Below are 18126 nucleotides of genomic sequence, written 5' to 3'. Positions count from 1 at the left end.
CGGACGGACGGACGGACGGACGGACGGACGGACGGACGGACAGACGGACAGACAGACAGACAGACAGACAGACAGACAGACAGACAGACAGACAGACAGACAGACAGACAGACAGACAGACAGACAGACGGACGGACGGACGGACGGACGGACGGACGGACGGACGGACGGACGGACGGACGGACGGACAGACAGACAGACAGACAGACAGACAGACAGACAGACAGACAGACAGACAGACAGACAGACAGACAGACAGACAGACAGACAGACAGACAGACAGACAGACAGACAGACAGACAGACAGACAGACAGACAGACAGACAGACAGACAGACAGACAGACAGACAGACAGACAGACAGACAGACAGACATTGTGATACACCGCCGTCTGGCTGCTCGTTCCGACGGTGTGATATAGAGCTGAGTATAGCTGGCGGTTCTACGATTGACATTTCATGCCGATCACTGCCGCCTCCCTTTGTAGCCGCCGCACGATGAGTTATGAAAGCCCTCTAAACGTCTTCGCTATAGAGAGCTCTGTGACAAAAAAGAAGCTTTAAGGTTTTCAAGTAAACTCGTGCTGAAAGAATCGCTACCTGAAAATCACCTAAACAACAGTAGCTGTTGTTGTATTAGGCACTACGTTACTCTGCATAATTATTGTTTTCGACAAGAGCTTTGTCTGTATTGGCACACGCACATCGTTTCGCTCACCGTTATCGCGGTCCTTCACCGTCACTACAACTCGAGGGTACGATACAAAAGACCAGAAAACATTAAAGTGTTGTGTTAATTTTTTTGCTCTTTCTCAGGTGACGCGAACAATTCACGAAGATTTCCAAGAAAAATTCAACGCCTCTGTAGAAAGCTTCCTGTTGCGTGAGTGTTTAAATAAGCCCGAAAATTTGTCAATAAGTATGTTTAAAGCCCGGATCCAGATTTCAAAACTTAACTTTTCGTATGTGTGTTTTTGTCGTTCATTTACTCTCCTCTCTCCCCAGTCTCTCCTATTCAGACTGAGTTCGACGACATAGACCGCAATGACTTGGGCAGGATAAAGAAAATAAACTTCTTGGAATCAGCCGTAAGTGAAGCGCACACTAGCAAAGAAAGTGTCGACATTTGTGTGCAGACGAGGTGACTTCTTCCACTTCCGATATGCGTGTTCGGCACAAATGAACAGGCTCACTGAATTTGAATGAGTACACGTGTCACACCGCTCGGGATGTGTTGCGCATAATTCATTGGACGAGTTACAGCATTGCTTCGGCAGGCTTGGCCGTTAAAGGTGTCGTAGTCGTTGTACACCGCTCCACAAAGCTTCCACATACTGATTAATGCATGCCATTGTGCATTCAAAGATATGCGCAAGTGCTGTCAGGTCTCTAGCTCCTCGTTACCATAAAAAGAGTTATCAATTTGCGCATCCAATTGCGCACATATTTAAAAAATAATTTCAGCGTAACTACGCGTAGAACGTATATATATATATATATATATATATATATATATATATATATATATATAAAGACTACGAATTACAGCGCTAACAGGATGAAGAAAATGCAATGCAATAAACACATGGCATTGTGTCCGACCTCGTTGTTCACAGTGTGTTTCCAGATTAGTGACGTGAATTTAGGAAAATAATAATATTTGGGGTTTTACGTGCCAAAACCACTCTCTGATTATGAGGCACGCCGTAGTGGAGGACTCCGGAAATTTTGATTACGAGGGGTTCTTTAACGTGCACCTTAATCTAAGCACACGGGTGTTTTCGCATTTCGCCCCCATCGAAATGCGGCCGCCGTGGCCGGGATTCGATCCCGCGACCTCGTGCTCAGCAGCCCAACACCATAGACACTGAGCAACCACGGCGGGTCAATTTAGGAAAAGAATAGCTTAAAAATCGCGGTAGCCTGCTTAGTTTTCGTGCCTTTCTAGGCACAACAATTACAAGCTCGCAGGCTGTCCTTATAAGTTCGTTTTATTTTATTTTTTTCTCAAGGTGCTCGCTACACGCTACCCCAACGTGTCAAGCATGGGTGTCCTCGGCAGCCTGAGTCCGTATGACGTAGTCTTTGCCACTGGGTGAGTTTTCCACAAGTGCACTGCATAGTGTAGCACGAATACAATTGTTATTTATTTCTATTTCATCTGGCGTTTACCATCTGCCGTGGAATCTGGTCGGCTCTATTAATGACGTAATCAGGAAGTGTCATGTCACTTAAGCAATTTGTCAGCGAACCAGTAGAGCACACATAAGGGACAATATTTACAAGCTATACCTGAATTGTTGGCTTCAGACACAGTGATCATAACAACCCAGTCCGAGCTGTGTGCTCTCCCTTGCTTCTGCCGCCGCGTCCTCGCGTTCGACAGAAAGCACCGACTATTCCCTCTCTTCTTGTGTTTTTGTCTCCCGTCTTCCTTCGATCGAAACTTTGTTCACCGTATCACCAATGAAATTTTGTCAATTTTACACATTTCAGAGAGGAATACAGCAAGATAGCGTCTACGGCGGCCATTGTGCTGGAGTCCGTCGCAGGCATAAGCTTCGTCTTGGGAATCCTCGTCCACAGCCCGGAAATACCGCCCAACAAGCGCGGCTTTCTTTCCAACCAGTGTGGAATTCTGCTTGTCGTGTACGTGTGAGATCTCTGCGCTCAGCTAAATTTGAACGCCCCGTCGGGAAGTATATACTCAAGAAATGAAGCCTCAAAGCGACAGCACCATGGGCTTCATGCGGCTATATCCCCCTCCCCCCTCACCCCCCCCCCAAAAAAAAGAAGGCCTAAATAAATTTTAAAGATTAATTTTTTTCGAGAAGTCACGCATATTGAGTTAATCACACGTCTTGCAAAGACTGCGGACACGTTCGCATGATTTACTTCAGAATGATGCGAATTTAGCCGCCAGTGCGTACCACGGTTGTGTTAAAGCGAGCCACGTTTAAGCATATAAGCACGAATGTATTTAGGCTAGAGAAGGAGGGGATACCGGAAACATTGCATTCCATCATTTTGCAGGGTTTTCTGCGTCCGCCGAAATTTTGGTGCACGCGCATCTTTCCATTCGACCCCCTGGAACGCGGTCGCCGTAACCAAGTACCGTATCATGACATCGTGTCAACCAGTTCGCCGGCCGCCGAGCGCTGTTCGCCTGCGTCGGTAAACAATAGGTCAACCCGCTAAAAAAGGAAAACCTAAACAGATAAGCTGCAGAGCATGATGTCATAAATATGCAGTCGTCATATAAATTGTAAATAAAGTACATTTTCTACAAATAATACCGTGAATGTCTTTCAAAGTCAACTTTAATGACTAGGAGTTATGTTTCCAGAACTTACCAGGTTTAAGAATATTGTCCAAGTCACCACGCTCCTCTGTTTACAGATGTGAAGCTTATCTAAAGACACTCATTAATACATCGCGCAGTGGCGAAAGCTCCCCGCTGAATCATGACAATATTTTATAATTCTTACATGTCATTGCTCCTTGGCGTCGCAGGAGCACACTCTTCATGTGGCTCTTCAGCACTGTCATGGCGCCGTCTTCGGTGCTATTCATGATGGGCGGCGTGATCTCCCAGCAGTACATATGCGAGCCCTACTTGACCAATCGTTTAACTTTTCTCGACAACGTGAGTAACTTAATTCGCCCTCGTGGAATCTTTAAAGATGCCTCTGATGTGCCATTTCCAGTAGCTCATATATAGAGACATACCCAGTGCAAGGAAGAGTTCTAGCAAGCGGGTTCTTCGCCCACTGGCCACAAGAACTTTCACGCGTCTTATTTCCAAGTGACCTAAGTTGGCAGATACCCAGTGACCCAAATTGGCGTCAAAGAGGTTCATTGAAGAGTGGCACATACCCATTGTCACATTCCCAGTGGCTCAAGTTGGCGTCAAAGAGGTTCATTGAAGAGTGGCACATACCCAGTGTCACATTGCCAGTGGCTCAAGTTGGTGTCAAAGAGGTTCATTGAAAGCGGCACATACCTAGTGTCACATTCCCAGCAACCCAAGTTGACGTCAAAGAGGTTCATTGAAGAGTGGCACATACCCAGTGTCACATTCACAGCGACCTAAGTTGACGTCAAAGAGGTTCATTGAAGGGCGACACATACCCAGTGTCACATTCCCAGTCACCCAAATAGGCGTCAAAGAGGTTCATTGAAGAGTGGCACATACCCAGTGCCACATTCTCAGCGACCCAAGTTGACGTCAAGGAGGTTCACTGAAGGGCGACACATACCCAGTGTCACATTCCCAGTGGCTCAAGTTGGCGTCAAAGAGGTTCATTGAAGGGTGGCACATACCCAGTGTCACATTCCCAGTGACCCAAGTTGGGGTCAAAGAGGTTCATTGAAAGCGGCAAATACCGAGTCTCACATTCCCAGCGACCCAAATTGGCGTCAAAGACGTTCATTGAAGAGTGGCACATACCCAGTGCCACATTCTCAGCGACCCAAGTTGACGTCAAAGAGGTTCACTGAAGGGCGACACATACCCAGTGTCACATTCCCAGTGACTCAAGTTGGTGTCAAAGAGGTTCATTGAAGAGCGGCACATATCCAGTGTCACATTACCAGTCACTCAAGTTGACGTCAAAGAGGTTCATTGAAAGCGGCACATACCGAGTCTCACATTCTCAGCGACCCAAATTGGCGTCAAAGAGGTTCATTGAAGAGTGGCACATACTCAGTGTCACATTCTCAGCGACCCAAGTTGACGTCAAAGAGGTTCACTGAAGGGCGACACATACCCAGTGTCACATTCCCAGTCACCCAAATAGGCGTCAAAGAGGTTCATTGACGAGCGGCACATACCCAGTGTCACATTTTCAGTGACCCAAATTGGCGTCAAAGAGGTTCATTGAAGAGCGGCACATACCCAGGGTCACATTTTCAGTGACCCAAATTGTCACTGTTTCCCAGTGACCCAAATTGGCGTCAAAGAGGTTCCTTGAAGAGCGGCACATATCCAGTGTCACATTCTCAGCGACATAAGTTGACGTCAAAGAGGTTCATTGAAGGGCGACACATACGCAGTGTCACATTCCCAGTCACCCAAATTGGCGTCAAAGAGGTTCCTTGACGAGCGGCACATATCCAGTGTCACACCCCCAGTGACCCAATTTGGCGTCAAAGAGGTTCATCGAAGAGCGGCACACACCTAGTGTCACATTCCCAGTCACTCAAATTGGCGTCAATGAGGTTCATAGGTTCATTGAAGGGCCGCATATACCCACTGTCACATACGCAGTGACAGAAGTTCACCTGGCACTTGGTTGCTATCCCCGTTTCCTCAGCACAACGGCCCGATAATCTACCCATTAGACCATGGACTACGGAATCACAAGTTGACGGGAAAGCAATTAGCCGAAAACAAACATAGACAGGGATACTGCAAACTGGCTGAAGTTCCTGAAGAATGCTAATCGCATTAAGAAAGACTCAGTGCTACTCTGTGCACTGCGCTACTCTTGCTGAAAATTTTTGCCAAGATTGCATTAATTAGATGAGACTCGCAGGGGCTAGAGCTGAACTAACTCGTTCAGCGACATAGTCTGATTATTCTCCGCATTTTATGGTCCGCATCAATAAATAAGCTCTTGGAACTGTTACGTCTACGGTTTATCAAGAAAATAATGCAAATTTGCTCTCTTATGCATCCCTCGTGATTTTCAGGTTAAATAGAATAGTAGCTGATGTTTTTGACTGCTCTACGTTAGCTCAAATAGAACATCACACTGGGAAGGGATTAGGAAGGAATGGGGCCATTCTCTGGGACACAGCACTGTGAAGTTGCACCACTGTTTTGTTTTTAATTATCATTTTGATTTCAGATCGTACTCACAATGTTCGTGCCACACCTGGAAGACGACTCCGACGTGGCACACCAGGCGGACTATAACCTCAAGGCCATCGAGCTCTATAATACCACCATGAAGCCCAGCATAGTACTCAGGTGAAGAATTTGCCTGCATTCCCACTTCTCCGCATAAACGGTGGACCATGGATCGCGAATTTTTTGCACACCGAAACACGGCTGCTAAACTGTTTTGAGCAACATTGCGCCTTAATATCAGAATGGAAGTCCGAATTCGCAGTGATTTACCGAACTAATTAACTAATGTTAGCAGAAGGACATGTGTACGCGTATTCTTGTGAAAAAGAGCGTAATAATAACAATTGCGCTATGTATCGAAACTAAAAGTGCTCACGATTTACAAACATATTTCTTTTTCTCTATCACGTTAGCAACGGGTAATAGCATCAAAATGTTGACGATAATTAGTATGAAAAACCGAAATACATCTTATAAGAGTCGCGCAGCCTGCCATTTACCTGTCTGTGCCGCGATGTCTTACGAGTTGTGTAAAATATGATTTTGATTCGATGCAGGAACTGTGCCAAAAACGATACACTGCTGGCGACTACTAGCCTCAGTGATCTCAAGTCACTCGAAGCAGCGTACATAGTAGCCGTGAGTACATGCGCATACATGTTAGTGCCAGTATTGGCACTGGATGTGTCACAATTATGGAATTTTTCTGTCGGTGAACACAGAGAGAGAACAGACCTAAGCCCACCACAACCGTAAGAGCACTTATAAGAAGCAAGAACGGAAGCAACGCGCGGGATTGTGTTTAGAGCACGGGCCGAATTCACAAACCTTGTCGTTCGTAAAAGCCGTTTCTCAATTGACGACCTCCTTTATTAACAACATGCCAACTCCATAAAAAGCTGGTAAGCCTGGTATATCTGATGGTATATACAGTTCTGGCGCAAGGGCTCTTTTCGTAAATGTGGGGCTCGGTTCTGTGTGCTAATTTTTTTCCAAAAACATGAAAAATATTCAGGGTGACGCGCTCACACACCTGGGCCCGTATTAGATGTAAAGAAAACAATTGAAAGCTTCGCAAGCTCAATCGCTATCACGTGGCTTAGACTCAGCTCGTCAACTTGGGGCCGTATTCCGAAACGATCCACGTCGGCGATACTATCACCGAGGCGATAGTAACGTCGAAGTGGATCGTTTCAAAATATGGCCTTTGCTCAGCTTCGGTGCAGCCGTTGCGTTTCTTGCTGCTGCTTATCGAACCGAATGAAACCCCTTAAAGACACTCTTAAAATTTTGCACCCTTTATGCTTTATCTCGTCCTGCAACGATAATCGTCATCTGCCTTGCTTGCGTGTCTTTTCTTGAAAACTCTGCCCTCGCTATACTTTCCTGTCAAGAATGCAATGTCACGCTGATAACGTGCATGTCATTATGTCGTTTATGACCTGCAAGTATCGGGTGCACAGCGTTAAAGAAAGAAATGCGCGCAAGACGGCGATTATTGTTGCGGAAGGAGATGAGCTCCAAAGGGTGCAAACTTTTTTTTAAGAGGGGAGAATTATTTTCGTTCAATTGCACTTATTTCTTAGCATCCGCCGCGGCGAGCGGCCGATATCTGCTATACGGAAGGTGCCGTCTTATGCCAGCCAATGACAATGAAAAAGTAAAATGAGAAGAATCGTCACGTAATATGGCCTCTGTTTATTCACACGCTATAAAATGGTTTGAGAAAACAGGCGTCCGTCAATCGCGATGGCGAACGTGTAATCGAAGGTGGCCGGCCAATAGCGCGAAAGTCTTACGAAAGAAAAGATTTGTGAATGTGGAACCAGATCCCGTGTTCGTAAAGGCCCCTTACGCAAGTTCGTAAGATAAAATTTCCGTTAATCCTGATGCTGGACATACTATTAGCTAAGGAAAAGCTTTGCGCGTGGATTCGGTCTCTGGGGTCCAATTCGCCATGCTTTTCATTCGAAAGTGCTCTTTGCTACTGGGCGGCTGCTTCTGCTAGTATCCCCAGCATCAGGATTAACCGAAATTTTCTCTTACGAACAATTATAGCTTAAAAGCTTCTTTGTGACTATAAGCCAATGTGTTTAGAATCAGGCTTGCGTGCACCCTCATTTGTTAGAAGGAAACATTGCACGGTTGTAACGATGAATCCTTGTATGGATTGACACCGTGTTTCAGATATAATGAATAACTGGGATTTCCAGACGAGCTTACTTGTATGGTTCCGCCCATCCAAAGACATTCTGCATTCTCGTGGGACAAACATCACCGCAAGTTTAACTGTGGAAAATTACTTTATTTTTCATTCTTCATACTTACCTTTATTGCGGAGAAGAGTCTTAATATTCGTTAATATTTGCGCTTCACTGTTTTGAAGAAGCTGTTGTGCAGTATAGTTATCCAGAACATCTAGCTTTGCTGCATCGCATTGCAAAGACGAAATAATGACGCCACGGTAACGTTATCTTTGCAGTAGTTTCTTAAAACTATTATAAGCCGAGCAAAATTGGACTTGTGAGCATTTGGATTCATATCTTTTCTTAGAATCCGCCAAAATATCTGCTCAAGCTGATTAACAAGACTGCATTCAGCGCCAAAGGCTACAGCGATGACTGGAAGGGTCTCATAGGAACCGACTTGGCGGACCTGGCGACCCCTGTGGAAAAGCTCGACAACTCATTGTCTACCGACACGGTAAGTGTACAAATTGCTGTAGAAGAGGATTTGTCCAATATAACGGCAGTAAAGTGTAACAATTATGTCCTCTGCTGCCAGAATGTTAACATCTTATCTCCCTCCCCTCCCCTTCTTTTTTATCCTTTCTATAGCATAAAGGTCCCATAAACGACATCTCTAGTGCGAAGGTAAGAGTCACGTTAAAAGGCAGTGGGGAAGCTTTCTCAAAGTCAGCCTGCCAATCACTGCTACGTTCTTTCGGTGCTTACGGCGCACCATGTATAAAGATTTGACATGGAACGTTCTTCTTCTGCGTCTTGAATTGGCTTCAGCGCCTTGAGCCACTTAGCACTGCTGTTCTGCAAACGCAGTTGCCTGCATAGTGTTGCGACGCCGGTTACTTGAACCTCAACCGGTGTTACTACTGGGTAGCGTGACGTTGTCAGCAGGCCGCAGGAGTCCGGGAGACCATCGCGACCAAGCAGGGCGATACAATTTCTAGTGCAAAAGTTGCACTGTTTATTGCATGATAACGAAGCAGGAAAGAAAGAAGAGGATACATACAGATACATTGCGGCACTGCTTAATATAAGCCCGCTAAAATCGTAGGCGGGCTTTTGCTCACGCCAACGTCACATGGTATGTACCAAGTTCGGTAGGTGATTGGTGGCTGCTCCCACTCTCCTGGGCGATGTTGCTCGCGCTCGCCTCCGTTGGCAGTAACCCGTGGGTCCGTTTGGTTCGAGAAAGACGGTGCTTCCTTTGACTCGCATAGTTATCGGAATGCGCCCCCCCCTCCTCCCCCCTGTCCCGCACACACACAGAGGGGCCCGTAATCACTGCGGGGCGCCAGCCAAGCCGGGAACCACCTGAGACTCCCATAGAAATTTTGGATCTACCCTGCGATTTCCGATTAGGCATGGTTTCTCGATGATCCAATTTGCGCATGGCGCTTCACGCCAATCGTAACAATGCCTAGGGCATTCAAGGAATTCAGGGTTGAATCTAAGAAGCGATCCGTAAAAAGACGCGCGCCGTATATAATAGCGAAAGCAACATTAGAAAAGATTAAGAATTAGCAGATCTTTTAAAAACGATAAACTTTGTGAATTCAGCCCATAATTTTGTGAATATGGGACATATGAAGGCGTCCCAGAACGATTCCTATGCTAGAGCGGTTCGTAAGAACATTTGGTAGCCAATCGTAAGAGCGATTGTTATACTTGCGAAAGTAGCCGGTCAATGACAAACCTTGCTTACGAACGAAAAACTTTGTTAATTAGGGCCTTTATACAAAAAAGAGGTACTTAAGTTAGAACTGTTCGTAAGAGCAGATGTGCAAGCAATCGTGATGACGTACATATTAAAAGGGAAGGCGTCCTTTTAATAATAAGTAGCACGTGCTTACCGAAGAAGAAGCTTTGTTAATTCGGCTCGTCCTATTTTGTAAGAGCATTTCCTCACTAGCTGGCGCTCGCGTGCTCGCTATTGACATGATAGCGCTCGACGTAATGTCCAGATTATTGCCGCTACCAGGCAGCCCTCGCATGCAAATTTTGTGAATCCAACCTCGCTTGCTGTAACCGCTCCGAGGAGGAAAGTAGAGTATCGGACAAGAGTGCTAATTAGGGATATAGTTGGAGAACGTCGACTTGAACAAATAGTGCCGACAACAAGGCTACGTGTTGTCGTCGTCCCGTTGCCAGTGCTGTTTCTTCAGAATTCTGAATACGGGACACAACGCGCCTCTATATTTCAAACTGCGCGTCCGGGCCCCGTGTGCATTATGCGTGTTCCTCGGTTTCAATGTGTCTCGAAAGGTTTTGTGAGGAGTTACGACGTGCTGATAGAAGGGAAATGGGGAGTAGGCGCATGAAAGCGTTATATAAATAACAATGCGTATTTTTAGTATTTTTAAGACTGGCCAAAAATTCACAAAACATTTAGTTCGTTATTGGTCGCTTGCTTCCTCTAACAAAATATTCGGCATCACAATTGGGTCGAGTTTTGCAAAGGATTCTATAGAGCACAAACTGCTTTTTGAATAACGGGCCCGTGGATCCGTATTTGCAGAACGGTGTGTATGACAAATTGGGAGAAAGGAGGCAACCTATACGTTTCCTCCTTTCTTAAAAAAATGTCAAAATATAATTTTTATATCAGCACGAGGGACACCTTTCTGCTGATATAAAAATTACATTTTTGGCATTCGATTGGGTTAGTCCTAATTTACTCTAACAGTATAAGTACACCTGACTCATACCTCCACTTTAAGTGATGCGATGGTTTAATGCTCGGCGTTGACAGTACAAACCGTGAAACAAGTGCAATCGACCAGGCAGTTTCTCCGAGTAAGAACCAGAGGTCGCGTCTTGTCGCACCACAACACCGTTCCGACGCAACTCGCAACAACCTATATCGCAGGCACACGTGGTCAAATGGAGGGAGGCCGAGAAGACGTTATACGACTGCTGGGACGCCATGGAGAACACCATCAGCGTCAAGATGAACGACGTAAGCATGGTACTTCAGCGGAAAACTCGCCACAAGTTCTGCCAACAACGTTAGTCAAAGAAGCGGCGATTGTTCATATAGAAGAGAGGCGCGAGTTGACACCGCAACGCTTCTTGTTACCTGCTTCCTGGGGATATTAGACACTGGACTTGCAACGTCTGCTTATACGTGTAGATCTTTCTCCCTTTTTGACGTTCCCTACTTTTCTGGAAGAACGAACAGCAGAGCCCCCAACCTGCTCCCTCGCTAACACAACTAAACATTTCCGCCCTTTCGCTTCTTGTTTTGCGTATCTTTTTTTTATTGCGATAGCAATTATACACGGACGCTCGGGGTTCAAAAATGGCCTCGGCGCCACCGCTGTCGCGCTGTTGCACTCGACGGTGCAAGCGCGGCTCGCGCACGGGCCTCCAGAGATGAGGTGTGTGCTTTGGCTTCAAGAAATATGAAATGAAGTCAGCGCACTCTCAACGCTATGCTCAATCGACTCGGTGGTGGAGCCAGGGTAGCTGGTTCTGCCTATCGCGGCTGGCATGAACGTTGTGCGCACGCCACTGCAATCGCACTACAGTTCCTGCTGAGCTGCTGCGTGCATGCGCTGCTCCGAGCGCAATGGGACAGTAAACGTCACTTGACTAACCTCGAACCGCCGACTAACGCCGGCGGTTTCCCGTCGGTGTCATCTCTTACGCGCCATTTTGGTGCAACGCCTGTAACGCCACTGGCGACGCTCTTCATCGCGCAAGCGTTGTCATATATGCCTGCGCTAGCTGCTGCATGGCGCTCTTCCTTCTTGCACAGACAGAATTGCCTTGCGTACTACGTCGCGCCGTCATGTCGCAAGAACATTCAGTTAGAGCACCGTCCGAGGAGTCCAAGCGCAGCGATGAACCTTGCTAATGATTTCTACGCTTTGCCTTTCGGGCGAAACGGCCAGATTTTGTACACTCTGGCTTCCCTTAACACACCGTATAGAGTATGATATACAGTGTAAAAACGTTTAGATCCTTAAGGGTGTTTTCTTGTCGCACTGGTAACAGCCTTACCATTGGGGCTTTGCAAAAATTCATAGATGCCGACAACAGAGTTCTAACTAGACGTGCGATGAAAAATTAAATCATGGGGTTTTACGTGCCAAAACCACTTTCTGATTATGAGGCACGCCGTAGTGGAGGACTCCGGAAATTTCGACCACCTGGGGTTCTTTAACGTGCACCTAAATCTAAGTACACGGGTGTTTTCGCATTTCGCCCCCATCGAAATGCGGCCGCCGTGGCTGGGATTCGATCCCGCGACCTCGTGCTCCGCAGCCTAGCACCATAGCCACCGGGCAACCATGGCGGGTATAGTTTGTATTGTAGATGCACCCGCAATGGACTATACGTGAAACGTCTTGTGAGCGTCGCTGAGGGTGTGTGGGCACTATAGAGTACAGAAATGATGTAACAAAATACACAAGCGACATTTATTCACGCATTACAAAGATTAACTGTTAAACCTATGACAAAGCTAGGGGGTTTCCTATGCGATCTAATCTTGTAATCGTGCTCGCTCCCTATTCGTAGTGGGCCCGCCGTGGTCAAATGTGGTGGGCGCGAATATGCATCTCCCTGCCGCGCTGCTCGAGTCTCTGCACGCCACTTCTGGACTTCGCGCATCGAACGCGGAGGCGCCACAGGCGAGCGACCGTCAAATTGTGAAATAAATTACACAATTGTAAGTGTTAAAGTTCTCATGAGCACCAATTTGAGCTCGTTGAATTACGCCTACAATGGCATAATTAGATGTCTCAAATTTCTGCTCGGATCGAGGAACGTACTGCCGAGCTACACGCTTCTCTGAACGCCGAACGAAAAGCTAAATTTAGCTTTGATTGCGTCATTCGCGGCGCGACAACGGCACCATCTGTGCAGGCAACACAAGCATGATCGAGTAATTGCTTCTTTGCTCTACACAACGATATCAAAGCGAAGCGCACGTGTGGTACGGGTGCAAAGGTATAAGCGATAGTATTTTAACATGTTTTTGTTACATGCGGTTTTCACAAGCTATACCCCTAATGCAGACAAAACTGAAGGACGTTCCACGTAAAACACAAAAAAGAAATTCGTTCTGTTAAATTTAGTTGCACACTAAAAGAACAACATTTGTTCAACTTATACTGAAGCATCGACTATGATTAATCGTACCTTGTAGTGCCAGAGATGCTTTGGTAAGTTAAGTTCGTGAATGAATGAATAAAGATTAATTGAAGAGAAGAAGGTTTATAACCTATTAGAGGAGACGGGCATTACAATTAGGCGAAGAGGTTCGCCCCAGAGTCGGTCTGTTACTTTATTTTTATGAGTCAAAGTAAGCGGATAGAAGATTTGCATAGCCTCGAAAAGCTCGATGGTCATTGTGAATCTCAAATATCATATACTTTTGTTCCTAAACATAAGCATGCTTCTCGCGCAGGACCACTACAGTTTCATCCGGGCCAGAGTGGGTGGTCATCTAAGTACCATACAGAGGTTGACTGATCGCGTAAGAATATATATATTTTTTATCTAAGAGAGGTTTTCGGCACTTCAAGCAAGAGTATGTGGGGGGGCCATCAATCTGTGTTACGTTCCCTGTGCATTCCATACAGTTCTACAGCCACGTAAGTAGCTGCCTACAAGTGGCCACCATCTACAAGAGGAGCTTCAACGTCTTCTGCTACGCGGTACTCGCGAACCTGGTAAGCTGCGGTATGCACTTCAAATGTAGTCGCACGGCGGCTACACTTGCATTAACAGCCTAACCCGAGCCAAACATGTGGCTCGGTTTAAGTAAAGACGAACATGTGGCTGTCCAAGGTACTCACACTTGTTTCGTGTGTGACGTTTCATGGCGCAAGGGCCAGATGTGTTCCTAAGAGCTCCGCGAATATGAGACATTGCTGTTCAAGGCTGCTGCAAAGTCGCGTTAAAATTGACTGGATTGCGTGCAGGCACAGTGGTGCGCATTAATAGTTTCCCTCACGCTTCTTCCCTGTTCGGCAAATTGGCATAAGTGTTGTTCTTCTTTATTGCTTTCTTTTTTAATGGTCGAAGCTTTCGACTCGCTCTCTTACTTTATTTAAGGCAACTTATCCGCAAATTCCAGCTTTGCTTTTTGAAGTTCGAAATTTATTGTATGTTTCTTTGAACAGCACAACGCACTCTAGACGCTCTTCGGAACAAACAACAATGCTAAATGGTTCCAAACAGCGACTATGACTGGCGCGCTCAAATGCCGCAGCTTTGCAATCTCTAATTGGCTAAAATGGACGTTGTGACTGCTTTTTACTACTGAAAAAAAGAAAAAAAAGCCGGAATCGGGGTCTGCATGCACAAAAATTCCTTACGCTCTAATTGCTCATAATAGTTAATCCCCACCAATACGAATGCTGGACAGACCATTTGCATAGGTGGCCGGCCAATGAGAAAGAACAATTGCGAACCAGAGCCCGCGTTCACGGAAACGTCTTACGCTAGAATTGTTCGTAGGAGAACATGCAACCCATTGTTGATACTTGACATATTATTAGCGAAGGCTGCCGGCGAATGCCTACGAGCAATTACCAGCAAAAGCTTTGTGAATTGGGCCCCCAATGTATTAACTGGGCCCCAGAAAGCGTCCATGAGTAACGCTCCATGGAATCTGAACAAGCGGAATTCAAAGGAGCCCTGCAACACTTTATTTTTATTGAAGTCATGGAAAAGATTGTTCTTGCAGCAGCCCATTTTTAGAAGTTTCTAGAAGCAAAAACTATTTGAATAAGTTCAGTAGAAGCGGAGTTATCGTCATTCAAAGATGACCCTTCATCCCACCCCGCGATGTTTCCGCCCCACCTTCGCCGGCTCGCACCGTGGAGGCTACGGCGGAGTGGTGTGGTGCCCGCAGGCGCTCAACCCACTGGACGTCATGGGGGGGGGGGGCGCAGTTAAATTTGGTTTTGGATGTTCACATACGCATCACTACTTCTGGTTTTGGCGTCTTCGACACGCTAAACTCGGAAGCTGTTCCTCAACTTACAGTTGAGTAGGTACAGAGCATTGTAAAGCGCTTATATGCTGCAATGGCGAGCACAGTCGATCCAGCTCTGTCGCTTAGTGCGGCGCGTTGAAAGCAGTTCAAAAAATTGGGAAGACGCATAAGCTTTGCTTTCAAGAGTGGAGCGCGATTCAAAGATCCCCGACTGCTTTTCACGTTTCACGTCAACTGCATGCAGCCTATGTAACCGTAATATTTTCCTGGAAAAGCTGACGACGAACAATATGAACGAAGACAAGCTTTCTGGTTCATTTTGTTCTTTCCCCACAACGGCGGGCTTCGCTACTGCCGCGGGCACGCGGAACGGAGCGCCATCGGGATGGTTTTCTAAGGAACCGAGCGGGGCGTGCCGCTCCTGCAAGAACGCACCTCAAACAGCAGCTGGAAAATGGTTTTGTGTTTGAGTTTCTGCGTAACATAATTATGTTCTCTCATACATTCAAAGTGCAATCCAACCCCATCATGTCTATAGGTTGTGTGTAAGTCGTACTTAACACATTTTCTGAGGTATTTTACTTTGAGAAATACAATTGTTACAGTAACGTCTATGCGCCACGCGGAAAGCCTGCGTCGATCGGGATGCATGGTTCGGGATGATTTTTATCTTGCGGACATCGACGCCGGATTTTCTGCGACGCAGGGCTCTTAACGCTATCGCGTGCATTAGTTCAGCAGGCTCGCCTCCGTGGTTGATTCGTACTGTGCCAGTGGCCGCGCGGGCTCGATCGTGTAGCCAACTCGACTATGGGCCCCGCTTTTCAACGCCGACCTAAAATGCTTGACAGCTGACAACAAATAAATAAATGTCTTTTCGCTGCTTGAATTCTGGCTGCCCGAGGCGCTCTAACCAGGACAGCCGAAGCTGCGCGTCTAGCGGCAACCGGTGCAGTGCGTCTTTATCAATCTCAACGCCTTTGCAGCCAACGTTTCTAGATTGCTGGGATCCCATCTTTTTTCTGGGATGTGCTACAAAGGACGTTAAAGAGTTACCTTTATATCCACATGGAATAAGATTCTTACCGGTGGAAACAGAGGCTTTGCCGTATGACGCTATAATGCTCCTGGGCCTCCACAGTTTGTGGAAAGCTAGAACGCAGTTCAACAATGCTGATGCCGATTCGCGACCTACACGCCATCACTTTATTGAAGCAGTAGTACTGTTAAGGTATGCCCATCGGGCACTCCCTGAACAGCCAACATGGATTGACATGCTAGACAAACTGGTAGTATTGAAAAAAATTTAATATGTCGTGCCAGCGAAATCCTTGTTGACATGTTTTATCTTATGTGTATTGTTTGTGTACGTCAAAGCCGGCAATAAATACAAGCAGCCAACGGCTCCACAGAGACGGCGCAGTCTTCCATTCATTCTCATCGAACGACTTGTAAAGCGCGTTTTACAAAGACTGAACTGTAAACGCAAAAACACCACGATCGTTCTGCGCATCTACTCTTCTTCAAATGAGTATGTGAACACAAATTCTACACGAAAGGACTTCGCGGGAAAGCACGCCTGATTTTTAGAACAAGATTGTGCGTTTTCCACTGCATGTAATTGACTAATATATGTCTGATGTACCCCTGAGGCATTGTCTCGAATTAAGCATGATTTATTTACCATGCTCAATTAGTGTTGCAGGGCCTCCTTAAACCAATATTTACGCGTTCAGCGAGTGTTTCCCACACGGATGGACAGGTGGCTGTGCACGCCGTGACAACGTCGTAATGACTTGTCTTTTTTTCATTGCGCTAGCAATTATATCGTCACTCCAGGCGAATTTCCGTCGCCGTCACCGTGATGTTCCGTATAAAGGCCATGTGCGATAGCATCGTGGTCACGCGCCGTATGCTGTGGGTGTGAGTGAAAGCATGCGAGGGTGAACCGAGAAGGAAGGTAGCTCGATTTCGTACGCGCAAGGCAAGAAGTAGGCCGTCTTCTACTCCGGCGGCGGCTGCGTATGGCGCGGCTGAGCGCAGCCGCACAGTGGGGAAACAGTCTAGGCGTGCCGAGAGCTGATGGCTTCGTGTGCGCTGTGTTCTCTCTGCTTAGTCTGCGTTGAAGAGAGAGGCAGCGCGAAGGGCAATTCCCTCGCTGATGCTGCCGCTCTTCCTCACGCCAGCGTTTCGACAGCCAGTGTCTGGGATCATCGTGTGAAATGTGTTCATGTTTGCCTGTGTGCGTTGGACACCATGCTCGTTAATTTAGTTAGTAAGCGAATGTTTACAAGTTAAAACGACGGATAAAACTACTAACCTTACGGCGTATAGTTCTCTAATGATCTGCTATCGCAATCGATGCTTCGCCATTTGAGCGAAACTGCAAAAGAAACAATATTTTTTGTCTTCTTTGTTCGTCGCTTTCACCTTCGTTCTGCCCTAATATGTGTACTGAGTGGAGTTAAAGCACGCCCTGGGGGTAGTAAAGCGAATAATCGTTTGACCCTTGCATGTTTAGGAACTTCTGTTGACATTTTTCTACTTCTTCGGCAGTGATCCATATTCATTCATTCATTCATTCATTCATTCATTCATTCATTCATTCATTCATTCATTCATTCATTCATTCATTCATTCATTTTTACAGAACGGTGTGTGGTTCGCCCTGTGGCTCGTCAGCTTATTTTTCTCGGCCACTATAGTGATCAACCTTAAGCTCGCCAAGTATCTGATGCGAATGGACGACTACATGTACGAAGGAGTTGAGGTCGAGGAGTCCGTGTAAGTGCTTAGTTTACGTCTTCGTGTACTAAAGTGCGCCCTGAAGCGGTTACTAAAGCGCCTTTAACCGTTGCAAGCGCCACGTACGACCCTGCTATGCACGGTCATTTACGCTGCTGCTTGTCGCTGCTCGCCTTCCTTCTTGGCGCAGCTTTGTGGCGCGCAAGCCGCCAGTTCCATTTTTACCGCTGTGGTGTAGCCAGACCTGGTCGCATTAAAAGGGCGTCACTCCGGCACCGCAGTTGACGGCGTGACTTCGCCAACACCAGGGCCCCATATTAACGAAAAACCTCTTAC

The 18126-nt window shown here is 46.6% G+C and overlaps 1 protein-coding gene across 1 annotated transcript; it reads left to right on the top strand.

The window, feature by feature from the left end:
* The first annotated feature begins 752 nt into the window (after nucleotides 1-752).
* LOC142578209 (uncharacterized) lies at nucleotides 753-17833 on the top strand. Its single transcript, XM_075687611.1, has 12 exons — nucleotides 753-882; nucleotides 1005-1087; nucleotides 2012-2094; nucleotides 2496-2648; nucleotides 5852-5973; nucleotides 6411-6492; nucleotides 8407-8556; nucleotides 8691-8726; nucleotides 10963-11052; nucleotides 13510-13578; nucleotides 13685-13774; nucleotides 17696-17833. Exons 5-12 carry the CDS (start codon nucleotides 5864-5866, stop codon nucleotides 17831-17833), a joined length of 765 nt encoding a protein of 254 aa, XP_075543726.1. The 5' UTR covers nucleotides 753-882; nucleotides 1005-1087; nucleotides 2012-2094; nucleotides 2496-2648; nucleotides 5852-5863.
* The last annotated feature ends 293 nt before the right edge of the window (nucleotides 17834-18126 follow it).

Source organism: Dermacentor variabilis, chromosome 4 (assembly GCF_050947875.1).
Source record: "Dermacentor variabilis isolate Ectoservices chromosome 4, ASM5094787v1, whole genome shotgun sequence".
In the NCBI taxonomy this organism is placed as follows: domain Eukaryota; kingdom Metazoa; phylum Arthropoda; class Arachnida; order Ixodida; family Ixodidae; genus Dermacentor; species Dermacentor variabilis.
The sequence above is the reverse complement of the archived record's forward strand: the minus strand, read 5'-3'. Positions and strand labels throughout refer to the sequence as shown.